At 43.7% G+C, this 26,856-nt stretch overlaps 1 protein-coding gene across 2 annotated transcripts in view; it reads right to left on the bottom strand.

Annotated features, from left to right (window-relative positions):
* LOC147707951 (G protein-coupled receptor family C group 6 member A-like) overlaps window positions 1–26,856 on the bottom strand; it is a 451,952-nt gene that overhangs the window by 198,446 nt on the left and 226,650 nt on the right. For both annotated transcript variants that reach the window (XM_086926749.1, XM_086926748.1), the window contains exon 3: window positions 343–1,197. In XM_086926749.1, coding sequence (XP_086782875.1) covers window positions 343–1,197 — 855 coding nt within the window. The remainder of the gene's footprint in view (window positions 1–342; window positions 1,198–26,856) is intronic.

The raw sequence follows: 26,856 nt of genomic DNA on the forward strand, positions 1-26,856 counted from the left end.
GAGAGTTAGCAGATAGGGAACACTAGCACATTTGAGACAAAATATGCTTTTTACCAATCTTGAAATCATGCTCTTAGTCTTCAAATATAAGCAGTTTCTCTGTAGTCTGCACATAATTCCAAACCCACTATCAAAGAAACACCGTTTCAAGGAATGAAATAGTCTACCCAGTTCACTATTGCATTTTTAATAGAAAAATGCCTGGGAATCTTGCTGGTGCATTTACCATTTTTTTGTCGGACTTGAAAAACCTGCCCTGAAGAGAGCTTGGCTTGGAAATCAGCACAACTTTGCAATCCATAACAGTTTTGTATTTAAGGGATATTATTGATTTCACTGTACCTGATATGGAGGGAAGCTAGAGTTCTTGCAGGTTCCATTGTTGCAAATTAACTTCTGGATGGCCTGGGCTATAGCTGAGACTGCAAGATAGACGCTGAAAGCTGTGCCATTGTGAATGTAACGAATCAAAAAATCGTCATTTGCCAAGGAGACATTTTGTATAGTGCAAGTCAGTGGTGATTTCATTTTGACGGTGTCAGAAGCATTGCAGTTTCCTGCTGCAGTCTTACTGCAATTCATGTAACGCATGTACTCATCAGTGCAGCCAAAGCGAAGCTCTTTGTACTCTTCAACAAATGAATTTACTCCTTCAGGGTATGGCTGTACATTTTGCAGATAATTTGTAAAGCCTTCAACGTAGCCTTTCCTGAAAGAAAACCCAAGGATTGGGCCAACTTTTTGAATGTTGGGCAGACCAGACACTTGGGCAGATGTTGCCCAAGAGTCACTTGCAATCCAAGTACGCGTAATGTTGTGTTTGATGATTTTACTAAACAATTTCAGGAGAGACGGTGCTTTGGAAATCACATAGACAACATTTGCTGAAGAAGTGTTTTCTAGTGTTTGAATGATTTCGCGTATCCGTGAATAGATCTGAGGATCGTTGACGTTGTACTGAAGCTTCTCTTTGAAGGCAATGCACACTGATTGCAACTCAAGGTCTGCAGACAAGGTTCCTAGTGCGGATCGCCCATAGTCATCGTCGCTTGAAATGATTCCAACCCAGTTCCACCGTAAGGAGCTGGCCAGCTTGGCCAAGGCTTTTGTTTGGTATATATCACTTGGAACAGTGCGTAAGAAGGAGCGATACTTCACTGTGTTATTGAGAATGGAAGCGGATGATGCGTGACTGATCTGTGTAAAATAGAATAATACCGTTATTCATATACCACAATATTTTAAAAAAGTTCCAAACAATAGCATCAAAATTCCGAAGGCGAAATCAAAGAAGTTAAATTAAAACAATGTGTTTTTTTAATATGTTCATATTTGACAGTGATAAAATGTGCAAGGCCAGCTTTAGCATTGGTGGCACCAGTTGTGACAATCTTTGTTGGTGCCCCCACCCTTGATCTCCTTTTTCATGTATTCCCTCACTACCGGTGTCCTATGGAGCCCCTAATCTCTCCCTAACCCCTATCACACATTTACCTATTTTATAGCTAGAATCATCCCAATGTAGATGGTCAGAGTGCTCAAAGTATCACAAGCATATATAGAGATAATGGGCCATAAAGATATGCAAATACGTTCCTTATGACACTTAGGAATACATGACTACAGGAATCACATGGCATCCACATTGGTAGGGATTGCATTTTAAGACTACTTGGTCTGGAGAAATGAAGGGACAGATTAACTAAGGGGCATATTATCAAGGGTGTTTATCTCCGCTTTTTTAGCTTTAAAAGCCAAGAAAGCGGAGATAAAAGTATCTCCTTATTACCTAGCTGTCGCTAACACCAGTTAGCGACAGCTATTAGGAGATAGCGACCATCTTGGGCCCCGCTTTGCATGTCAGTGATATTTATCACTAATGACATGCAAAGTGGGCGTGCCAAGATGTTAGCAACTGGAAACAGTCGCTAACATCGCTATCTCCTATTACCAACTTTTGGAGATATTCGTGCTAAGCGTGAATATCTCCAAAAGCTAACACCTGCCACTGAGCAGTTCTTAGCCATGTTATCCAATGGGAGGTGGATAACATGGCTAAGAGCATTAGCTCGGTAATGCCTGATTATCGCTGACTTTTCAGCGATATTCATGCATTATTTCCGATTTTTATCGCATTTGCGATAAACCTTGGTAATACCAAGGTTTATCTGCGATAAAAATCGCCGCAGCTCAGCGATAATTTTTTCTCGCTAACCAAGCAATAGCGATAATTATCGCTATTGCTTGGTAATATGCCCCTAAGTTTTTACAGTTCACAGTACTAAAGCTGTTGCACTGCGTTGTTTGAAAAGGGAAGACCACAACAGTACCATACCTTCTAAAATATGGTGCTATTGCTGTTTTCCTCCAGGGCTTGTGACCCACAGCCTGCCTTGAACCATTGCACACACCTTTGCACCAGAGAGCAACGATGTGTGTGTGTGTGGCAAGCATAGGTTTAATACTGTAAGAGTATCCTCCTAGCACAAAATTCTAAGTTTAACACTTTACCACTTGTTAGGTCTGAGCATCAAAATTCACGGGTTGTAGGATGGAAGAATCTATGTACCCACCCATGGTATTCCTCCTAGACATAAAGTTGTACATAGTGCTACTTTGTGTTACTGTAGGGATACTGCCTAATGCAATTAAGGACTTTACACTGGACAGTAAGCTCCAAATCATCAGTTTGCACGAGATTTGTATCACAATTTCTACATTTTAAAATGCAAAAGACTTATTTTATATTTTATATTCAACAAGTTCCTCTGGTGCCTCTGTCCCCAAATATTGTGGCACATGCACAGGTGTGGGAAGCCGATGTATGCAGACTCCCAAACTCCAACAATGCCAAAGTAAAGCGCACGCCAGAGAAATATAATTCCAGTTATTTTTATATAGTGGCTAGCACACCCAACGCATTTCGAGAACCACTGTTCTCCTGCCCACGAGCGGTCCCAGTCGGAAGTTCTAATTAGGACCTAGGGCCTTATTTATGAAGGCCTTGCGTCAGTTTTGCGCCACCGGTGCATCACTTTTTGTGACGCACCAGCGGTGTAAAAAATGCGCCCTGTTGCGCCATATTTAAAAAGTGACGCATCTAGGTAGATGCGTCACTTTTTAAACCCCTGCACCACATTATACCTGCGTCAGGTATAATGTATGCAGAGGGGGCGTACCCCCGCAAAAAGCCTCGTAATAGTGACGCAGTGAAATCTATGAGATTTCACTGCGTCACTTTTAGGACGCTGTTGCGTCAAAATCTTGCGCCTGCCTCACAGCAGGCGTAAGACTGACGCAAGCCCTTTCACATGGGGCTTTCCCCATGTGAAAGGACGCATTGCTGGAGTTGCGTCACTTTTGTGACACACTCCAGCAATGCGTCACTTTTGCGCTTACAGATACGTCAGAAATACTGACGTATCTGTAACTCCATGCGACATGATGCGTCATACATTAAATATGACGGATCACGACTGGAGTGCGTCACTTTTCATAAATGAGGCCCCTAGTTTCTATAGGAAAAGTGTTGCCAAATCTTTACAAATTTTTTAGAACTACTTTACCACGAAATTCAGCTGCTGTTTGAAAAGGTTCGGGGTGATTCATCGGTGCTAGCACTGAGGCACCCTGCCTTCCCTAACTGAGACTTAGATAAAGCCCATATTATGTAGAAAAAAATTATAGAAACACCAATACGTAATTATTTTTATAGCAGTTGTATAACAAACACGTTGTTTAACAGATCAAAGGCGCAAACAAACGAAGGCTCACGAAATGGAATTTCTTAAGAGAATGATCTTAAATAAAATCTAAAACGAGTTCACCGAATTGCTCCTGTCGTTGTTATATTGATAGAGCCGCAGATTATCTTGAGCTTTTGGTATGTACATTAAAGATTGCCTCTGTGTGACTCAGCTGGCCTACCCTGCTTCCTTATCATAATTCTTTATCTGTACTACCAATTCACTTTGCTATAAAAATACCATTTCAAAATGTTGGGCCCCTGTTGTGAATTATTTGGCGTCTAGATGGTAGGCAGAGTCAGTGTGGAAGGTGAAAATGAGAGGATGATATTGTTTAATCTGGACATTGAAAGTTATTTACTGGGTTGTTTTACAAAGCCCTTCCATTCTAACCTATTTTCGTACAACTTTCTGCAGTAAACAAAATTGCTATTCATTTCCCTTCATCCAGCATTTTGTGACTGTTTACACTTTTGCCAAAGTAGTGTTTCTTAGTCACCTAGACATATCTTAAGTAAGTGCCCCATCACATAGTTGCAAATTCGATAACTTAAAAAGAAAACAAAAGGACTGACAAAAGGAACTTGATGCTTTAGTCTGTTATATTTTTGGAATATTTCTTTCTAGACGATCGGCTCCTCTTGCTCATTCTTTCTTATGAAAATATTTTATTACTTATTACTTAATTCCAACTAATCATGTTCTGGGACCATGTATTTTATATGCCCTAATCTTTGGTCCCATCACCATAATGCAGTGACTTTACCTTAAAAATCATCATATAGAACAATTACAAGGGAACAAAAAGTTCAACACACATTTTCTTCACATTTATGAATTGTTAGGACCTATAGCAAAGTGCCCAATATACTTAGGAAATCTATGTGGTGTCAATTTAGTGTATCCTGCTAGGATTGAGCGTGCAAGATCATTTTCTAATCCATACCTTAAAATGGCATGGGTCCTTTAGACTATCAATGTCAAAAACGTTAGCCACTCCTGAGTTGTTTAATATCGAAGCACTGCCTTTTGACCTCAGATGAGCAACAGCTGTTTACAGAGTTTTAAGGACTGTGATCCACAGTAGTTCTCCAATCTCCACTACAAGTACACATGTTTTTTTACAGGGCAAATCCGTTACTTTAATAAGCCAAGGAACATGCATTATGGAGAGCTCCATCATCTACGTAGATTAATTTAGTTAAGCCCATTCCAGTAATCAGATCTATTTCTGGTTTGCAGTATCTTTCTGTATTTCATCTGTGGTCAGTAAAGACAGAGGATACCTCTGAATGGAAGAACATTCACTGACGATAGGTCACCAACAGTACATAAAGTGCTATGCCTCATACAGATGGTGCCCTCTCAGGAAGCACCTCCCGCCGGCAGCATCATCTATCCCAAGACACAATGGCCAGCAGGATGGCTCCGCTCCCTTATTCCCCACATGCTCAGTAACTGTAGCATGCAGTGATAACACAAATATAGTACATCTATGTTGGCACTCGTAGGTGCGCCTCCCTTTACTCCTCCATGTGCCAGGATTAAGAGAATATTATACATCTTTGCTGGTACTGGCATTTTCTCCCGAGCCCTGCTCTGTAAAACCAAAGTCTCTCGGAGGGTTCAATGACAGAAGAACTCATGCATTTACCACAAATGCCTTTACCACGCTCCCTTTACCACACAAATCTTTACCATGCATATGTCTTTACCACACATGTCTTTCCAAGGAAAATGTAAGTATATAGCAGATTAGTAAAACCCCTTTTTTATATGGTCATCCTTTTTGCACTGATTACTCCCATTTTTTCACTGATACTGGTGGTTACTGCCTCTGATTGCGCCCAGGGCTCTGCTAACCTGGCTCAGGGCTAGTGCTCTGTTTAGAAGGTATATGGATATTAGGTGTCATTACAATTTGTTCTGACAACCTGCCTGTAAGTCCCTAGTATAGGGTAGGGCATGTAGGTTTTGAGACCCCAGTGGATTTAATGCACTTAAGTGTGCCCTGCTGTGGTGTCTGCTGTCATTTGAAACACAGCCCAGCTCTGCAGCCTGCTGTTAAAATAATATTCGCTCCCAAATTCGATTTCAGAACTAAAAGTATTTCCAAAGTCTAAAACTACCTTTTTATTGCATATAAGTCACCCATAAGGTCTGCACTGGGTGCCCCAAGGGTAGAGTGCCTTGTAATTAAAAACAGGGACATTATAAAATATGTTTTATATGCCCTGGTGAGGGAAAAACTGACAATTTAGCTTTTCCCAATGTACTTTTGCTAGCTACATAGGCTAACATGGGACTTTAATAAAGTGTAACTGTTGATAGGAGTGAGTAAGACCATATTTCAAAGTATCAAAATATTAGTTATAACAGAGCAAACAACTTGCCTTGGTCAGATGTATCATAACTATTGCAGGAAATCAATTTTAGAACTTGCTTTCCTGAAGGTACCTAAAGCAGCCCTGTAGCAGCTTCTTCTGATTTGCCATCCTTTGGCAGGCTGAGCCAGGCTGCTACTAATTAGGTGTGAAGTGGCCTAGGCTGAAACAACAGGAGCATCAGGTGGGAGGAGACATGCTGCCTGCAGATACAAGGATAGGAAGGGTGCTGTGTAGATGGGAGCCCCTGTAATTGTATTAGAAGAGGGGCTTGAATATAGGGAAAGGTTACCCACACCTGTGGGGTGGGTTAGCTAGACCTGTACTCCCAGAAGAGATATTCTCCATTTTGATTTGTGCATTCCAGGGGGAAAAAAATATGCCACACTTCTAAGGAAGTGGTCATCACAGAGGGTGGCAATTTGAACCTCATTTGTTAGGGGTTCCACCCTCTTGTTAGCCAAGAAACTTGAAACCTTTTCCTGGTATGTTATAGTTAGGAAAAAGACAGTTAAAAAACCTTACAAATTCACTGAAAAAAACAAAGGTTACAGGTGCGTTATAGTTAGGAAATAGAATTTTAAAAAAACCTTGGGAATTCACTGAAAAAACTAAAGGTTTCAGAGATGGTATAGTTAGGCTCACAGTTCACTCATACAAAACCAGTGAAATTCAGTTGTTATTAACCTTGGGCGAAGCGCGACGCTCGCGTAGTTTGTGAAGTTTGTGCTACTTCGCACTACGCAAATTGCACGTAGCACAATGCAAACACGCGTAGCGTAGTGCAGCAGTCATTTTTTGCTTGCTCGCGGTCCTCCAACGTCAAGTTGGTGACCACGAGCGAGCAAAATGACATCCCAGCGAGACTTTTTCCTCATTCGCGATCAGCAACATCAAGTTGCCGATCGCGAGTGTGGAAAATAAACCTCCCGGCAAGATTCTCAAAGAGGGGAGGTCAGGTTTCTCATTGCGAGTGGTCGCTTAAGCTCACGATCGCTTGTGATGAGGAGCTACCAGTCCGCTTTGAGAAAGCTACAGCTCGAGTAGAAATCTTTTGGAGAGGCAAAAAACAACCGCTTGCACTGTGCATGATGCGGTTTGCACTGATGTGGACAAGCATCCGGCCTTGTGCAATCAGTGCGAACAGCATTTTGCACAGTGCACTACGCAGTTCGGGTAGCTCGCATTGTGTACTTCGCGTAGCTACGCGTAGTGCTACTATGCAAACTATGCCAAGGTTTAGTTGTTATAGTTATTGAACTAACTGTAACTAATGCCCCTGTAATGCACTGCTGATGACCTTACATATTACATCACTTGTGACATGGTTGGTGAAATCGCTGATGACATCCTGATGACATCTCAAATTACATCACTGATGATATCACTGATGACATCATCCACATGAGATCTATTCACACCTGTATTTAACCTCTCATACACCCACTCACATACCCACACAGCCACTAGCATACACATTCACAGACCCATGCAAGTACTCATACAACCACTCACTCATAAATAGAGCCACTAGGATACCCACTCAATCACTCAGATAAGGCACTCACTCACCCATAAAGCTTATCATACAACCAGTCACATGCCCATACAGCCACTCAAAGTCAAACACTCAGCCATACACACACACACACACACCCACACACGCACACACACACACATATATATATATATATACATACATAAATATATATATATTCACTGAGAAAAACAAATGTTACAGTGACGTTATAGCTAGGTTCATATTTCACTCATACTTAACTATTGAAATTCAGCAGTTAGAGTGACCTCACATATTACATTACTCTTGACATAGTCAGTGATCTCATTGAGGAAATCTCAAATTACATCGCTGATGACATCATCCAGTTATTGTGAGTGTTTTCTAAATGTTTCTGAGTGTCAAACATATATACTAAGATGCCACAAAAGTTAAAACTAGTTTAGTTTGTGTACTACTAATGAGGGATTCTATTTCAAAACAAAGATTGTGTGAGTGTCCGTTTGAGTGTCTGTTTAACTGTGTGTATGTGTGTGTGAGTGGGTGTGTGGGTGAATAAGTGGATGTTTTTAGCTGTATGAGTGAGTGAGTGGGTATTTAAGTGGTGTATGGATGAGTGAGTGGGTATGTGAGAGACTTTATAGATGAGTGAGTGAGTGTGTGAATTTTTCTATGAGTGAGCATGTGTTTATGTCAGTGCCTGTACGAGTAAATGAGTGGCTATATAGGTGAGTGTGTGTGTAAGTGGCTGTAAATGGTTAATGAGAGGGTGCATGACTGGCTTTATGGGTGAGTGAGGGGGTGTTTAAGTGGCTGTAGAAGGGAAATGAGAGGGTGCATGAGTAGCTATATGGGTAAGTGAGCAGGTACATAACTGGACTCATGGGTGCATGAATGGGTGTCTAAGTGGGTGTATGGGTGAGTGAGTGGTTGTGTGAGTGGCTGTATGGGTGAGTGTGTAGAAGTATGGGTGAGTGAGTTGATGCATGAGTGAGTAAGTGAGTGTGAAATAGGCTGTATGTGAGACTATGTGGTTGTCTCAGTGACTGTTACGGTTGACTGAGTACATATGATATCATCTGTATGAGTAAGTGAGTGGGTTTGTAGGTATCTGTATGGGTAAATGGGTGGTTGTGTGAGTCACTGTATTATTAAGTGAGTGGCTCTAAAAATGAGTAAGTGTGTACATGAGCACTTGTATGGGTCTGCAAATGAGTTTGTGAGTGACTGTGTGGGTGTGGGTGTGAAAGTAGGTGTGTGAGAGCTTATATAGTGTGGGAATGGGTTTGTGGCTGATTCTGTGGATGATGTCATCAGTGATATCATTTGAGATGTCATCAGTGATGTATTCAGTGAGGTCACTCACCTTGTCATGAGTGATGTTATATGTGAGGTCATAAGCAGTGTATTTTGGGGGGCATAAGTTATAGTCTGCTGGGGTAACTGTAACTGCTGAATTTTACTGGTTTTGTATGAGTGAAATCTGATCCTAACTATAGCCTCCCTGTAACGTTTGTTTTTTACAGTGATTTTCTATGGCTTTTTTAATTCTATTTTTTAACTATAATGTATCTATAACCTTTGTTTTTTCGTGTGAATTTCTGTTTTAAAAAAAATTATTCCTAACTGTGACCTGTCATTTCTGAGAGTGGGTATGTGAGTGGCTGTGTGGGTCTGTGAGTGCCTGTGTATGTGTTTGAGTGGGGATATGAGTGTTTGAGAGTGGGTGTGTGAGTATCTATGTGAGTGTGTGAGTGGCTGTCTGAGTGCCTGTGATTATTTGAGTACCTGTGTGAGTGTCTTAATGGGTGTCAGTTCCTGTGTGGCTCTGTGAGTGGGTTTGTATGTGAGTGTCTGTGTGGGTCAGTCAGTGGGTGTGTGAATACCTGTGTGAGAGTGTGAGTGGGTGTCTGCATGCCTGCGTGCCTCTATGAGTGGGTCTGTGAGTGGGTGTGTGAGTCCATGAGTGGGTGTGTAAGTACCAGTGTTGGTCTGTGAGTAATTCTCGAAGTGCCTGTGTAAGTGTGTGAATTCCTATGTGGCTGTGTGAGTGGGTCTTTGAGTGCCTTTATGGGTCTGTGAGTAGATGTGTGAGTGTGTGTGTACGTCTTTCAGTGGCTGTGTGAATGGTGCTGTGCATTTTGTGCATTTGCATGCTTTTTGAAAAATTTGTTTATTAGTTTCAAACAAAGTAATGACAGCGAAGATCCAGATTCCATTGCAATAGAACGATAGTAAACCAACCCCTCCCAGCCCACCCCTCACCCCCCCTTAGGCAGAGGAGTCCGAGGTCCAGTACATTGACAGATTACAGGGAATTCCCTACTACAGATAGACTCCATTTGCATACTTAAGGTATTTAAAACCGAAAATAACGGAGTCAGATCTCACTAGGAAACAATGAGAAAGAAACCACTTGGTACGGCCACCCCAGATCAAATTGTCCTCCATTAGATCAACAATGCAGTTGCCTCCATTAAGGATTTCGGATAGTTTTTCAACATGGAATATGAGAGGAAACACACTTGCTTTGCTATTGCCAAGCCCAAGAAGTTATGATTGTTTGTGCTTTACTGAAGAGGAGTTTCCACTGGGGAACCTACTATCTTTTGACTAGTTAGCGCTTCCCATTTAATTTCTGTGAAATGAGCACCAGGGCCTGAATGGAATCTCTTTTTTTCCAAGAAGAGTCCCCAGTTTTGCCAAAAACATCTACCCAACTGGAGTACTTTCATCTGATTCATTATTAAGTGCTACCTTGTTGGGTACATATCTTGTGCATATTCTGCAATACAGCACTATAAAATACCATGAGGAAATACTTCCTTTTTTTATTTTTATTTTTTTATTTTATTTTATTGAGATCAGACATTTAAACAGTACAAAATTACACTTTAGACAGCAGAATTGGTTATGCATACAGAAATCATACAGAATAAAATAAACAATAGGTTAGCAGATTAGGCAAATAATAGAGCGGATACATTCCTAACAATTGGGACTGAGGAAAACACTGTGTAAACAAATAGAGAAAATACTAGATTGGGAATGCAGCCTGAACGGCACTATACTTTTATCCAATAATTCAGCCACAGGCGCCCAAATTCGAGTCACGAATTGCCGCCGTCTCCCCCCTTTACAAGAAAATACAGAAAATTCTAACCAATGTATAGCTAATAGCCTTGCACTCCGAGGAAATACTTCCAATGACCTTCTGTGCATGTCATTTTGGCAATGTGATTGTTCCTCAAGACTCTTCATCCACAAATCTGTGATAACACAAGTTTTCATCAAGAGAAGTCGACAAGACTACAAAGAGGTGAAACTCCACCAAACATAGGTTCTTCCTCTTAACTAAATGAAGTACGTGCGTCTTTGTTTTGTGGAGGTGTCCTCGTAGTCCTCTGAATCAATAACACGTCTCTAAAATTGGCAATAAATGCATTAGGGTGTCTTTTGTTAAGCTGTTCATCAATGTGGGAAAAGGTGGGAAGACCATTGTAACCCTGCCAAGTACCACCCATCAAAGGTTAGGTTAATGCATTTTAGTGCTGGTGTCCGCAACACTGCACTAAAATGCATTAGTCTTGCATAATATCTTCTGGGACCAAGTATGAGGCGCCAATGAGTCTGCATCCCAAAGGCAACCACTGCTGCTCTCTGCTCAGAGTTTTAATTTTCACCTTACTGTCACACAGACCAGCAAGTATTAAAAGATAATGCTGTTTAGCGTTTTACTCAAGGCTTCTACTATGATGTTCGCCAAGCCTGGCCCCTATCTCTGGTCAGGCAAAGTGGTCATCAAGTGATGCGTGGTAAATACATAAAAATCAGCCAGAGTATTTAGTGCATACAGCAGGTGAGATTGATTAATCACTGAATAAACCTTCACAGAAGTGGATTAATTACATTTTATTTTTAATTAGCACTTTGACCGAGACCAGGATATAATGTAAATGTGGAGAAGAGATAGAAAAATTGGAGAAGGAGAGATCTGTGAAGATGGAGAGAAGCAACACAGAAACAGAAATCAGGGAAGGAAAAATAGAGGGGACAGAAGCAGGGAGAGATTGGATTTAGGAAAAGAGAGGGGTAAACTTGAATGAAATGCGAAAGGATTGTAGCAATATCAGAGAGAGAAAAGAGTAGGAGAGCGGAATGGGAGGGAGTGAGAAAGACAAGAGTGGGACAGAGTGGATGATGAACAAGAGGAAAGACAACTATAGTTTCATTTACAAACGCCCTCAAACCCATCTCTGGCCATTCAAGCACTACAAGGATCAGACACAATTAGCCTTAATAACTCCCTCTAAAATATTAGCTGGCTAATTGCTAAGCCATTATTTTTTTAATGTATCTTTTTAGTATAACAGAGCAGTAAAAAGATCTTTTACATTACAGTTGTTGAAAACACAACCAAGCATTATTACATTGTGTCACAGGTTGGCATTATTAATCATCTCTGGGCCACAACCTTCTTTGCCCACACATATTCTGATGTTACCTTCAGTTGGTTTCTGAATGGATCAAGGATAGTAGTGTTTCACCTATTGGAGGAGTACATGGATTCCCCCTATATTCATACCATTTATTTCAAATGTTCCCCAATTTTTTCTGGCATCCTCTTTTCAGATATTCTGTTTTCTCCACCAACATACACCAATGCATATACCTCTTCCAGTCTCGGAGCATGGGTGGGGGGTAGCTCCCCAGTGGCGAGCTATATTGCGTTTTGCCAACATGGGACCCAGGGTTACCCAGGTTTGGTCTGCTCACCCCAGGTTTGAATCTTCCCACACATTTAGGAGGCTCCATTTAGGCAAAAGTGTAAGCTCTCCTCCCACAACCCCAGACATGCATGACATTGCTGCCTGACAATATTCCTGAATCACCTGACATGTCTATAATATATATGGTAAAATGATCCCACCCCCCCACACTTTCTATTACAGGTCGTGTCAGCCCTACAACCCATCTTCAAAAGTGTAGTGTAGGAGATGTACACTCTATGTAGGCCCTAATCCACCTCCTTTGGGGAGGCTAAAGCTTTGTGCCAGTCCTATTCTTGTTAGTCTGTTATGTCTTGACCCCAATGGTCTTTCAGGGCTGTAAGAGTATTTGGTAAATTGTTATTCAGTTTTCGGTAAGTGAGCAAGATTGCCTTTCGAGGCAAGGGTTCTTTGAGGGGTCTGAATTCCAGAGGTGATGACCCCCGGAGCTCAGGCCCTCCGGGCTCTGCTGTCGGTATAAAATGTTGCATCTGCAGGTAGTAGAAATAATCCTCCCAGGCAAGTTCATGCATTTTTTGTAGTTGTTCGAACATGACTAGCTCTACCCCGGTGTGAAGGTCCCCCGGCTTGAAATCCCTATTAGGTCCCATTTATTGAAGCAGTTTCTAATTCCAGAGGTACCCAGCTGTTGGGATTCCCAAAGTGGTGTGGCCTTGGTGAGTTTATTTTTCTATCCTAATTTGGACAGAGCCAAGTGCCACTGGTGAACCGTCTCCACCATGGGACCCTCCATAGGGAGTTGCCTTTGATCAGTATATAGCACGTTGATATAACCTCTTGGCTGCAGTACCAGCCGATCCATTTTGTATGCCGGTTCTGTTAGTGATTGGTGGACCCATTGGTTGAGGTTGTAAGTTGGGCTGCCCTGTAATATGTTTTGATGTGTGGAAGTGCGATTCCTCCATCGTACCATCTACGAGTCAGTTTACTGAGGGCGATTCTTTGAGGGGCACCATTGCACAGGAGGAAGCGCACCACACTGTCTATTGAATTAAAATATGAGTCTCGAACCAGGAAGGTTGTATTTTATAAGACAAAAAAAAAACTGTAGCAGCGCCATCATTTTAAACAACGTCGCTCTACCCAGGAGTGAGAAGAGGAGGGCTCAACAGTGATGGACATCGCTTTTGAAGCATTCAAAAGGAGTTTGCAGATGTCAGGCTTGAAAGAGCACCTGATCCGCTAGTATAAAGATCCCCTGGTACCGGAATCCTTCTGTGGCCACCTGAGCCTCACAGGCAACCGGTAAATCGGGTTTCTGTCCACTGAGAACAAACACCACTGACTTAGCCCAGTTGATGATATACCCTGAGTACCTTCCAAACGTAGCAAAGACATTTATTATTCTCGCTATAGAGGCTCGGGGAGATGCAACAAATAAAAAGGATATTGTCAGCGTACAATAAGATCCTGTCTTCTCAGTCTTCTGACCAGCGTAAGCAGCGCATTATTGGATCCCCCTCGGATCCATGCGGCCATTGGCTCAAGCATCAACACGAAGACTAGTGGGGACAAGGGGCATCCCTATCTTGTGCTTCGCTGTAAAGGAAATCCATGAGATTTTTCACCATTAACCACTACCTGCACCTCTGATGCTGTATATAGGAGACTGAGCCAGGATAAAAATCGTGGTCCAAATCCCATTCATTTGAGCACCTTGAACATATATAGCCATTCAACGGTGTCAAAAGCCATCCGCACAACTAAGGATAGGACCACAGCATCTTCTGTGATCCTGTGGGCACGTCCCATGACACCATGGAGGCGCCTGAGATTTCGGGCAGTGTTATACCCTGGCATGAATTCGGATTGGTCCGGGTGGACCAGGGCAGGCAGCAGGGGGAGAAGCAGTTGAGCTAATAGCTTCGCTAGAATGTTTGCTTCTGTGTTTAACAACGTAATTGGTCGATATTATGTACATTGGTCCCTTGGCTTTCCCTCCTAATGTATTACAACTATTGTCTCTAATCTCTGATCTAATGGGAGTCTGCCAATGGCTTTGCACTCATCAAATATTGTCAGTAAGTGGGGTGCAGTTACCTGTGCCGTGAGCTTGTATAGTTCTATTGGGATACCATTTGGTCCCAGTGCCTTGCTCGACCTCAGGGCTCCAATAGCTTGAGTTATTTCAGCTACCGTTAGGTCTTCCTCTAACAGCTGGCATTCCTATTCCGTCAAGACCAGGAGTGAGATATCCTTCAGGAACTCTAGGGATTCCTGTTCTGAACATTTCACACTTGCGGAGTAAACCTCTGCATAGTGGTCTGCAAAGGCCTCAGCGATATCTAACTGATCTTTAATCTCCTCTCCGGATTTAGAGATAATGGAAGGGGGCCACATATTTGCTCTCTGGCGCTGATCAAACCAGTCCAGTACTTTGCCCGCTTTATCTCCAGTTTCGTATACATGATGCTGTGTACCGCTGATTTTACTTCTGGCCTCCTCTTTGACGCAGTCTCTACAGTTTTGTTGTTTGAGTTTTAACGTATGCTGTAAATTGACATTGTAGTTTCTTACTATTTTAAGTTCTAAATCAAGGATTTGCTGTTCAAACTTCATAACTGTTGCTCTTTTCTCTTGTTTGTGTCCTGACATCAGCGACAGGGCCCGACCCCTAACCACCATCTCATATGCTTTCCATAATATCTGTGGTGATCTAACTGTATTAACGTTTTCCTGAAAACAAAGATTAGTGGCCTCAGCAAGACCCTTTCTTATTGTTGGTACCTTAAAATACCAGGGATTTATGGCCACCAGGCCCAAGCATCGCACTCCATCTACCTTATGTATTGTCCATATGTGAGAGTGGTCCGAGATACCCCTCTCTAAGTGTCTGACGTCCGAAAAATGGGGGCGGAGCATGGGAAGTAAATCAAGAACTCAATTTGTGATCGACTAACATGTGCTACGGAGTGAAACGTGTACTCTGGTGTAGTTGGGTTTAGAGATCTTTAAATATCTATCAGGCCCAGTGCTAAGAGAAATTCTGCCAATCGTGTTTGTGTGGGGTTTTGGGCAATGGGTGGCGTACAGTCAAGAAAGTCACAGCCCGTCATTATTAAAATCCCCTCCCATATATAGACAACCCAGTGGAAGGTCTAGTATTAGAGCACCTAGGTCTGTCAAGGTCGAATCTCTTAACTTGGGAGGGACATACACTGACAGGATTTTTATTACTTTGCTTCTTCATAACCCCGAGATCGCCGTATATCTACCCAGACTGTCCGTCCATGTTTTTCTATTATGAGGGGTAGTCTTTTCTTGAATAGAATTCCAATGCCCCTTGATCCCGATGTCCATCCTAAATGTTCTTTCATTTCGTAAACTCCAATGATTTAAAGCCTTCCAGCTATTTCCCATAAGATGGGTCTCCTGTAAGAGAACCACATCTGGGGAGTGTCTCTTTATAAATTTGGAGCACTATGTCTCACTTAACTTTACTCCCTAACCCATTTATGTTTCTGGACATTCATTTAATTCCAACCTGAAATTGTCCTATCATGTGACAGCTGATCTGCTTTTCTTATTAGCTGTACGTCGGGGCTTTGCTGGGTCTCTTCCCTCACAAGGAACCCTCGGGCCACTCCTTTATCTTTGAGCACCCTCTTCACCGCGATGAAGCAGCACCCTATGTCTTTGTGTCTTCAGGGTGAAATCCGGGAAGAAGATAACCTGCAAATTTTCAAATAGGACTGGGTGGGCCGCATGGGCAGTGTGTAGTATGGCGTCTCAATCTCTATAATTAAAGAGATGTGCTATGATGGGTCTCGGTTGGGCCCTAGGTTTGGGTCGCCCCCCCCCGGGACATGTTGAGCTCTCTCTACCGAGAAAAACTTTGAGAGTCCTTTTAGTTGCAGCTGCCCCCAAATCAATTCCTCCACGAATAGGTCAGCAACAGAACCCTCAGCCCTCATGGGGACCCCCAGAATTCGGACGTTATTCTGTCCCGATCGTCCTTCCTGATCCTCAAGCCTGGCCTCAAGTTGGACAGTAAGCATTTGCATTTCTTTAATTTGAGTGTTGAGGTGTCTTGAAGCAAAGTTTTTGTAGGGTCTTCCACTGTTTGTACTCTTGCCCCCATATTACGTAATTAACTAAACTTCTGCTGTAACAGAGTCTATTCAGCTCTCCAGCGATGTTTGTACCCTTTATAGCCGCAATAATGTCATGCAGGGATAGCGTTTTTTTGCTTGGTGCTGCCTGAGCCTCTAGGGGTAGGCGTTAATGAGGGGAATCTTGGGCTTCCCTTCATTTCGGAAGGGTACATTTGTCTAGTTTCATTTCATTTTGTCTAGATCTCCCCCATCATTGTTCAGTCTGTGGTGAGCCGCCCTTGTAGTGTTCTTCTTTTGGGTCACTGGATGAGCTGCTGCCGCCTGCCAGAGGCTACCGTGGTGACCCCTGCGGCCTTTCAGGTTTTCACAGTGTTCCCCCGAAATTCCGTCCTCTCCCACTTATCAGCTGGCGAGCTGTGTGATTATAGACCAGCACCCTGATCTTACTTGCGGGGACTTGCTTTGTTACCCCCTTACAGTTCTCTCCATTGTGGATTCACGATTTCTCCTGCTCCACGATATTTATCAATGAGCTCCCACCTGGCCGCCTGGGATTTGTGCCACTATCAATATTTGAGCTCTGTATCCTTCCCGGGCTGTGTCAGCCGGCATGTCCGTGTGCAGAGCACTCACTGCAGGTGCACCTCTTATTCCGCCTGACCAGCCTCTGCCTCAGAAGGCTATTGGCTATAATCAAGTCGGTTCGCTTGCTATCTGCTCTCAGTCTCGAACCCAGGCTCCATAGTCTCTTGACCCCTTGATCCTCCAGCCCCTGGCGTCACTGTTTTTTGAACTTCTTCCACCATATACAATATTGATTCCCACAGTTAGGTCTCTGTGTTATAGTGGGAAATTCCTTTTTAGGACGTCATAATAAGGGAATTTCCCACAGTTAGGTCTGTGTGCTATAGTCTGTGGCTCATTTAAAAAAAAAAAAAAGAATTTGTGTTCTTCAACATTCTATCCATAGCAGACCCAAGGATTCGGTGCGTGTTTTTCAATCTGAGATTATTTGGGGATATGATCCTTTGCAGGTCTTTACATTTCCCTAAGATCCTCCTGCTTGAATTTGTTATGTGAATTTCCTAACAGTAACCTGTAGCCTTTGAGAGTGAGTGCGTGAGTGCATGAGTTTCTCAGTTGGTGTGTGAGTGAGTGTTTTGCTGGGTGTGTAAGTGTGTGCATGAGTGTCTGAGTTGTTCTGTGAGTGTGTGCATGAGTGCCTGAGTTGATTCTGTTGATTTTCAGCCTTTTTTCTGCTCACTTATGACCTTTATCCTGCCTCTTTGTGCTCTTTACTGACCTTTATTTTTCCTCTTTCAGCAAGGTCTGGGTGTAGCTCATGAGGTTTTACTCTGTATCGTTGCCACCCTATTTAGGTCCCCTTGGATGCTGAGAGTAGTTAGGGGCCAAGAACCCCTTTTGTTGCCCCCAGTAAGTCCCTCACAAGAGGATTGCTGAGATCTCTTTGGAGGCCCTGCCCCTCTCTCTTCATCACTCTGCAAATGTTCCTCCTGGTGCACTACTGTTTTGGGGATGAAGTCCCCCTGCCTGCTATTGTGGTCACAAGTAAGTTCCCCAAAGCGGGAGTGCTGAGACCTCGTCAGAAGCCCTGTCCCCTTTTTCAACCACTCTGCGAAGCAGACTCCTAGAGCATTACTAGTTGGGGGATGAACTCCTCTTGGGTGCTGAGGTTCACTGGGGGCCAAGAACCCTATTTTAGTCTAAAGCAGGTTTGCTGAGACCTAATCGTGGGCCCCACCCCCCTTTTCAACCACTCAGCAAAGAGGCCTCCTGGCGCACTACCGGTTGGGGGATGAACTCCCTTTGGATGAGGAGAATTGTTTTGGGCCAAGAACCCCTATTGTTGCCACAAGCAAGCCCCCCATAGTGGGATTGCTAAGACCTCATTGGGGGTCCCATCTCCTTTCTCAACAACTCTGCAAAGGGGCATCCTGGCACACAACTGGTTGGAGGATGAAGTCCTCTGGGGTGCTGAGGGTCATTGGGGACAAAGAAGTCCTATTGTTGCCTGAGTGGGTTCTGCTAATTTTCTCCTAGTTTTCTGCCTTTTTTCTGCTCACTTCCAACCTTTATTTTGCCTCTTTCTGTTAATTCCTGACCTCTATTTTGCCTCTTTGGGTTTGTTTCTGACTTTTATTCTGCCTCTTTCTGCTCATTTCTCACCTGCATTTAGCCTCTTTCTGCTTGTTATGGACCTTTATTCTGCCTCTTTCTGCTTGTATCTGACTTTTATTCTGCCTCTTTCTGCTCTTTTCTGACCTATATTTTGCCATGTTCTGCTCGTTAATGACCTTTATTTTGCCTCTTTCTGCATATTTCTCACCTTTATTTAGCCTCTTTTTGCTCATTGCTCATCTTTATTTTGCCTCTTTCTGCTCGTTGCTGACCACTTTTTTGCTTCTTTCTGTTCATTTCTGAACTTTATTCTGCCTCTTGCTTCTCTGACCTCCTTTTTACTTGTTTCTGCTTGTTTCTGACCTATATATTTCCCCTTTCCCCTGATTTCTAAGCTTTAGCTTGCCTTTTTCTGCTTCTTTCTCACCTTTATCTTTCCTATCAGCTAATTTCTCATCTTTATTTTGCCTTTATGCTTTCTGACGTTTATTCTGCATCTTTCTGCTTGTTTTACACCTTTTTTCTGCCTCTTTCTGCTCCCTTCTGATCATCATTTTGCATGTTTCTGCTCATTTCTCACCATCATTCTGCCTCTTTCTACTCTCTTCTGATCATCATTTTGCATGTTTCTGCTCCTTTCTCATCTTTATTTTACCTCTTTCTGCTTAAGTCTTGCCTTTTTTGCCTCTTTCTGCTTGTTGCTCATCTTTATTGTACCCCATTCTGTTCATTGCTGACCTTTATTTTGCCTTTCTGCTCATTTCTGACCTTTTATTCTGCCTCTTTCTACTCGTTTCTCACCTTTATTCTGCCTCCTTCTGCTCTTTTGTTCCAGGACCATGGGAGAAGCCTCAAGAACCATAGGTTCCCCGCGGGCGCCCTGCCTCTTGTGGGAGCCCGAATTGCTGAAGTACTGAGGAAGCTTCTGGAAAGGCAGCTCCCTCCATGCAGGAGCAATTGTTTCATCTCTTTCCCTACACACATGTCTGTGGGCAGGGAAAGAGATGAAACCTCCGCTTCCAGCTGGCAGGAGCTCTTTGACAGGTTCGGCACGCTGGAAGCTTGGCAGGAGCTGTGATCTCGTAGCCTGCCCTGGGACTGGCGGTCCCAGGGCCATTATTGGATCCAGGAGGGGGCCCGTAGCCCGATTTCTTTGATTTTCAAGTACTTGCCCCAGGGAGATGATGGTCCCAAGGGCTGAGAACAGCCTGCACAGCCCCTCTCCCATTCTTTTTAAGGTATTTGGCCCCAGGGAGGTGCTGATCCCAGGGGGCAAGGGATGCACTGCCCCCTCATTAGGTGTTTTTTGGCCTGGGGAGGTGGTGGTCCCTGGAGGTTGATTGGGCCCATGCTGCCCCATCATTGTTTGCATACAGCCACTCAAAAGCTCACTCCCAATCCCGCACAGCTACTCACAAACCCACTCACACACCCACCTAGCTACTCACAATCCCCAAAAACTCATACAGTCACTAATACACCCACTCACTGACTCACAAATCCATTGAGACACCCACTCACAAACCTTTACAACCACTTACACACCCACTCTCGAAGGTTGCAGGTTACATTTAGGCAATACAATTTAAAATTTTCATTATGAAGGCATCTCTGGTAAAGACATGTTGCAAAAGTCTGCATGCCAAAGGCATGTGTGGTGAAGACGCATGCATTGTAAAGCCTGTGTGATGATGGCTTGAGGGGTTCCGGCATTGTTGTAAATAAAGGCTGTTTCTCCCTGGTACTTAATTGTATTCACCAACGTGACTGGTTTGACTTCTCTCACAGGCATAGTTATTTTTTGTTTGTGGTGTGATGCTGCCATCTTGTGGTAAGATCAGTGCACTGCACTGGAATGCAGCCAAACCCACTTGTGAATGTGAAGCTGATGATCTCTAATCAGAGGAAAGCTGTTCAGGGGCCAGCACTGCTGGCCGTCTTTGACAGCATTAATGTAGGTCGGGAGAGGCCACTGCAATACGTGAGAAGTGCCCAGCAAGTGCTGCTGGATGCTGTACACCACAAACGTTTGGTGTTGCACATTAGCATGCAGCCAATAGTCACTCGCTGCTGTAGTGCTAAGGGTTGATCCCCTCATCGCTAAATGTTATGCCTGTTGTCATAAGCCTCAAGTGGCGTATTACATAATGCAATAGGCACACAGTAATGTTCCTCACTCTATATTTCATCATGACATGCAGAGGAAGGAAAAGCCTGGAAGCTTCATATGCTTGCAATCTATGATCCTCTTTGTATGAACCATTTAAATGGGCAGCTGAATGGACTGGAGATGGTACTATAACACAGCCATGCTTACTTCCTATACTTGGAACTTTAGGTAAACTGCTTTTAGAATGCCCAGCTACTGCAGCCTGACCAGTGTGTGGCCCATAGGCTGAATATTTTTATTTGCATTTTATGCACACCGGGCCTCATTTATACGCCCTGTAAACTGCCAGAACGTCACTTTTTGTGGCGCACAGGGCTTAGCCATATCTACAAGGCGATATCTACAAGGCCATGCTTGGCTTTTGATGGCCTTTCAGATATGGAGTGAGGCAACGCTGTGGAAGTCAGTACGGTGCATCATACTATGATGGGGAGACATGCCATAGGCATTGCGGTGGGTGTTCCCACGTAACACCCATGACATTTGACACTTTCCCAGATTTACAACAAGTTGTAAACCTGGGAATGCAACAAACGCCTATGCCTCCCCAGAGGAGGCATAGGAGAGGCACAACAAGGAAAAATAACATTATTTCTCTTTGTTTTTTCTCATTCTATGTGGGCTGCATTCAGCAGCATACATAGAAAGAGGAACCCGCCTCTAGTGATTGCTTTTGTGCAAGAAACTGTCCATTCCTGCACAAGGGTTCTTGTACTACATATGGGAAAAGATGTTCAAATTGCAACAAGATGAATCATTTTGCAAAACTCTGCTGCTCTGCAACGCCATCAAAGAATCCTAGACCGAAGTCGATTAACAAGGTGTATACCAATGACATTCCCGGAGAGGAAGGAGACATGGACGATGATGATGTTGAAGGAGATGTTCACGTCATCCATGCCATGCAACCGGGGGGGAGGGGTATCTGCAAAAACCCATTCCAAAGTGTAGCATCATGGTCGAGGGCCACTGAGTGCAAGCACTGATCGACACAAGAGCATCCATCATTATAATGGCACAGTCAATTATGCTCACTTTGCCCATCCCACAGGTCCTGAGCCACACTACAACCAAAGTCTATGCCTATGGATCCACAATCCACGCCCCCTGGCGGGAGTGTTCACAGCAGAAGTTGCGCATGGGTCTCGATCAACTAGGAACAAAGTGTACGTCACGAAAGGAGGCCAAGGTATGTTGCTGAGTTGCCGTACAGCCGAACCCCTCCAGCTGGTTGCATTTGCACTCAGCGTGCATCAAGAAAGTGTGGATGACTTGATGACCCAGTTTGCACCGCTATTTGAAGGCATAGGCAGTTTGAAAGATCGGCTGATAAAGCTTCACATTGACGAGTCAATTCGACTAGTGGCTTTACGACACCAAAAGGTGGCTTTCCACCTTTGGCTGAAGGTGGAGTAGGAAATCGTCAAACTGGAACAGGCTGATATCGTTACAAAGGTTGATAGCCTGACTCCCTGTGTGTCTCCGAATGTGGTTGCCCTCAAACCCAAGCAACCAGTTGAGGTTTGAATCTGCGTAGACATGCGTCTTCCCAACCTTGCCATAAAGCGAGAATGACACATCACCCCTGCAGTTGATGATATAGTGGATGAGGTCAGTGGTTTGAAATTGTTCTCCAAGATTGATCTAACTGCCAGATATCATCAATTGATGCTGGATCCAGTCTCCCGGGTCATCATCACTTTTTCCACTCATGTGGGATAAAGAAGGTACAAGTGCCTCAGTTTTGGACTCTCCAGTGCTGCATAGATCTTCCAGGACACAATCAGGGGAGTACTTTCCGGCCTCGGAGGGGTGTTCAATGTCAGTGATGACATTCTTGTTCACGTCCCCACATTGGAGGAGCATTTTGACTGACAAAAGGCTGTATTTCAATGGATTAAAGCTCCATAGAGAAAGTGTGACTTCCTTAAAAAGGAAACATGTTTTTGGCTACCATTTCTCTCAAAAAGGGGTGTCACCAGACCCCCTCAACGTCCAGGATATCCAAGCAGCCCCTGCCCCCACCAACGTAACCGGAGTAAGAAGCTTTTTAGAGATAGTGAACTACTGTGACCGGTTCATCTGCAACCTTAACGACCCTACTGTTCCGCTGAGGGCGTTGGTCAAAAATAATATTGAATGGAACTGGGGACTGGAACAGGAGAACACTTTTCAGACCATGAAATATGCCCTTTCAGCAGACACCACCTTAGTCTATTTTTACCCAGCCAAGGAATCCGAGCTATCAGTTGATGCAAGCCCCACCGGACTTGGAGTGGTTCTCTCTCAACGGCAGGGCAACGGGGAATGGGCCCTGGTGGCATGTGCCAGACGAGCGCTGACGATGACACAACACTGATATTCATATATTGAAAAAGGAGGCCATTACTATCCACTGGGTTGCCTCCATTTTCATTTCTACCTTTATGGACAGCCTGGAGTACACAGATCACAAGCCTCTTATTTTATTGTTCATGGGGTCGTCATCTAAACCTCCACCTCGAATTGAGAAATGGATTCTGCAAGACAATCACTTCACAGTGGTTTTCCATCTAGGAACTCAAAACCCCGCAGACTATCTCTCTAGGCATGCCCATCCTGCCACCAAGATCAAGGAAATGAATCCAGAGGAGGTGGAGGAATATGTCCGTCTGGTGGTGGAAAGGTCCAGGCCCCTCCCTATCTCATTGGAGGAAATCATGGAAGCCACCAAAAACGGATGAATGCATACAACTCTGCATTCCTGCTGTGAGAACAGGAAAGTGGAACACCCTGAAAGACAAAACCATCTATCTCACTTAGGAGGTGAGATCAGCACTGCTGTCTCTAGACAATGTGAAGAATGAGTTGATAATATCTCCAGAAGGTTGCCTGATAAGAGGTCATAGACTGGTGATTTGAGGATGTTTGCAACAAAGGGCAGTTGATCTGGTGCATTTAGCCTATCAGATAGTCATCAAGATGAAGTCCAGACTAAGACGCAAGGTATGGTTCCCCAGTCTGGTTGGCCTTGTGGAACAAGTGGTGCGCCGGTGCTCAATTTTTCAAGCAACAGGTCCTGCAGTTCTGCCGGTGCCCATCATTACTGAAGTTATTCCACCTTTTCCTTGGCATCAAGCCAGTGCAGATTTCAGAAGTCTCCCCGACGGGCATCATATGCTTGTGGGTATTGATGATTTCTTGAAATATCCTGAGGTTAAAATACTGGAGTCTATCATCGCCAGCCAGACCATTCCTCATTTCAAGAAATTCATGGCTACACATGGATTGTTTAAAGAACTGGGCACTGATGATGGCCTCTTTTCTCAAGCCAAGAATTTGAAGACGATTTACGATCTAGGGGCATTCATCGCTGAAAGGTCACAACCCGATGGCCTCAAGCCAACAGAGAGGCAGAGCACTTCATGCACACTCTTAACAAGACCATCAGGAATGCAGGGGTGTGCTCTTTATGTTTTCCTACGAGAGTATCGGATAAACCCTCACTCCACCACCCAAGTTAGTCCCATGTCTTTGTTCATGAACCGTCCAGTTTGAGATGAAATTCTGTGCCTTGAAGTTGTGTCAGCCAAACGAGAGCAGGTGGTGAAAATGCTACAGAAAAATAGGCTGAGAAATGAACAAGTGACCAGGAAGCATGGGGCTAGGCAGAGCTACTTAAAAGTGGGGTATACTGTTATGGTGAGGAATTGATACCTCAGGGGAAGTTTAGTCTGCCTTTTGAACTTGAGCCCTGGACAGCCCAGAAAGTGCGGGGGACCAGGATCACTGCGATGAAGGATGGAGCGACCATAACCAGGAATGTATACTTGTTCAAATCTTGACAGACTCCTGTCAGCAGCCAATCGGGGGTCCTCAGATCCTGAGTGAGCCAGAATCGATGTTGGATGATGAGTCCAGAGCTTGTGGAAGATTTGGCAGTCTTGAGTCTCCAAGTCTGAGGCCTTCACCGTGTGGAAGGAGAAATGCCTGTCTACCAGAGGGGTCACCATGTGGGTTGGCAGAGAGAGACATGTTGCCTAGCCCGGAAGAATCCCAGAGGCCTGAGGTTGGTGTTCAACGAGGAGGTGCAGATAGATACCAACTTCAACCCTGTCCAGCCAGGTCGTCTCATTTGAAGAACTCTGTAGTGTACTGAACAAAGTTGGTGAAGTGAAAATGTATTTTTAGTTATTGTTCTCTGGTGCTGTGTTTTGGTGTTTTTGTTTTTTTCGTTGGTTTAGGAGGAATGTTAGGTGGGTCCTGATGAGTCAGGCTCATGTGGTCACCCAATAGAGGGTGTTTCTGCAACTCCCTGTTCACACCAAGGTCCTGATAGTCACAACTGTGACATGGGGACCTGAGCCTTAAAATAAAGGAACTTGGGGCGTTGCCGAGTTAGTTCGTCATTACCCCACTACTACGTGTCCGTGTGCTTCTTTTGCATGCACCATTTGTGGCCTAGCCGATTAGCCGTTACACATTCACAGCCACGGCTGGAGCTCGACCGTGTGAACAGAACACTCATGTCTGCTGCTATCAGCCATATGGGTTTGGGTTTTGGTTGGCGTGGAGCACCAGATAGTCATACTTGGCAACCAGCTGTCATCGTAGGAAGAAAGACGGGCTTTTTCAGTATTTGTTTGTTATCTCAACAGATTATTCCAAGATATGGGGATGTCTCTGTGGGACTAGGACCGTTGTTTGACAGGCTCCATCACAACGGACGTTGGAAAGATAGAAAACACCATTGAGGTAACTTTTCATTATATGCTCATGTTTTAATCTTTATCTTTAATGAGTACTACTGTGTTAGAGTTACTACAGCTTACCAGCATGTTAGGAATTCGAACTGGGGACTGTTAGGTGTCTGTTAGGTAATCTTAAAGGATGTGTGGAGGGGCTTATTGCGTCCTGTACCATCAGTTATGCTGTAGGCCCCCTGTATCCTATGTCCTCACAACCTTCCTTCTTCAGATCCTTTCTAAAATCCTTTCTGATTGGTTTTAACAGGCCAGCAACTCTGAGTCTTTTCCATTAGACCGGGTTCAAGCAAGACTAGCAGCATATGTTTTTATAATAAAAATTTAAAGCTAGAGTCCTAAGATAATGTAGTACATGAGTGTGGGTACTAGGTATGCCTTCCATACTGTTATTGACTCTGATTGTTTCTGCTTTTTTTCTGATTTCTCTTTGGTAGCTCGGTAAAGCATCTGGTCTGAAACCCACTCCTTTCTGATCTGGTATTATTGGGGCCAGCATGAAAATAGAAATTAATGCTGGTCTACCATTCTTTAGATTTGGGATTGTTAAAGTTATAGGTAACCTTTAATATTTTTTTTAGATATATGGACAACCTTCTTAAGTATCACCATCACTCTGATTTTTGGGATAGAGCCTTCTTATCTAGGCCTTTTGTCTGTCTTTTCTCCCCTTAGTGGTTGTGACTACCTCTTTACATTTTCTTGACAAGAAGACATCTTTCTAGTGCTACAAATGTGAGTGAAAGTCACTGGTGATAGGATACATTTCTTACTTTAATATTATTGATATCCCATGCAATGTCGATCTTGGGAGTATGTGTATGGAGTCATATTATGACAAGTTATCAGGATAGGTCTCCTTCTGGTGTGACTAGAATTATGTGTGCATGAGAATAAGATGTCTTTCTTTGTACAGCGGCTCTACTTGCACGATATATTTGTGTTGCACTTGAGTGCTGGGGTGGTCCATCGGCAATTACTTTGTTGTTCTTGCATTACTAACTTTGGGACCTATGTTCGTTTTAACACTTGAGGAACTGACCCAGAGTCTGTTATTTAGCATGAGTTGCAATTGGAATGTGTATTCTGTGCTGCTTGTCGATATCCCGGTTTGTCCTGCTGCATGTGTATATATATATATATATATATATATATATATATATATATATATATATATATATATATATATATATATATATATATATCGAAGGCACACTCCTTAACACATAAGGAAATGACGACGCCACGTCTTGACAGTTCATCACAGGTTTTAATCAGCGGCAGTGTCGGACGCGTATCACCTGAATCAGC

Source organism: Lissotriton vulgaris, chromosome 6, assembly GCF_964263255.1.
Source record: "Lissotriton vulgaris chromosome 6, aLisVul1.2, whole genome shotgun sequence".
Taxonomy (NCBI): Eukaryota; Metazoa; Chordata; class Amphibia; order Caudata; family Salamandridae; genus Lissotriton; species Lissotriton vulgaris.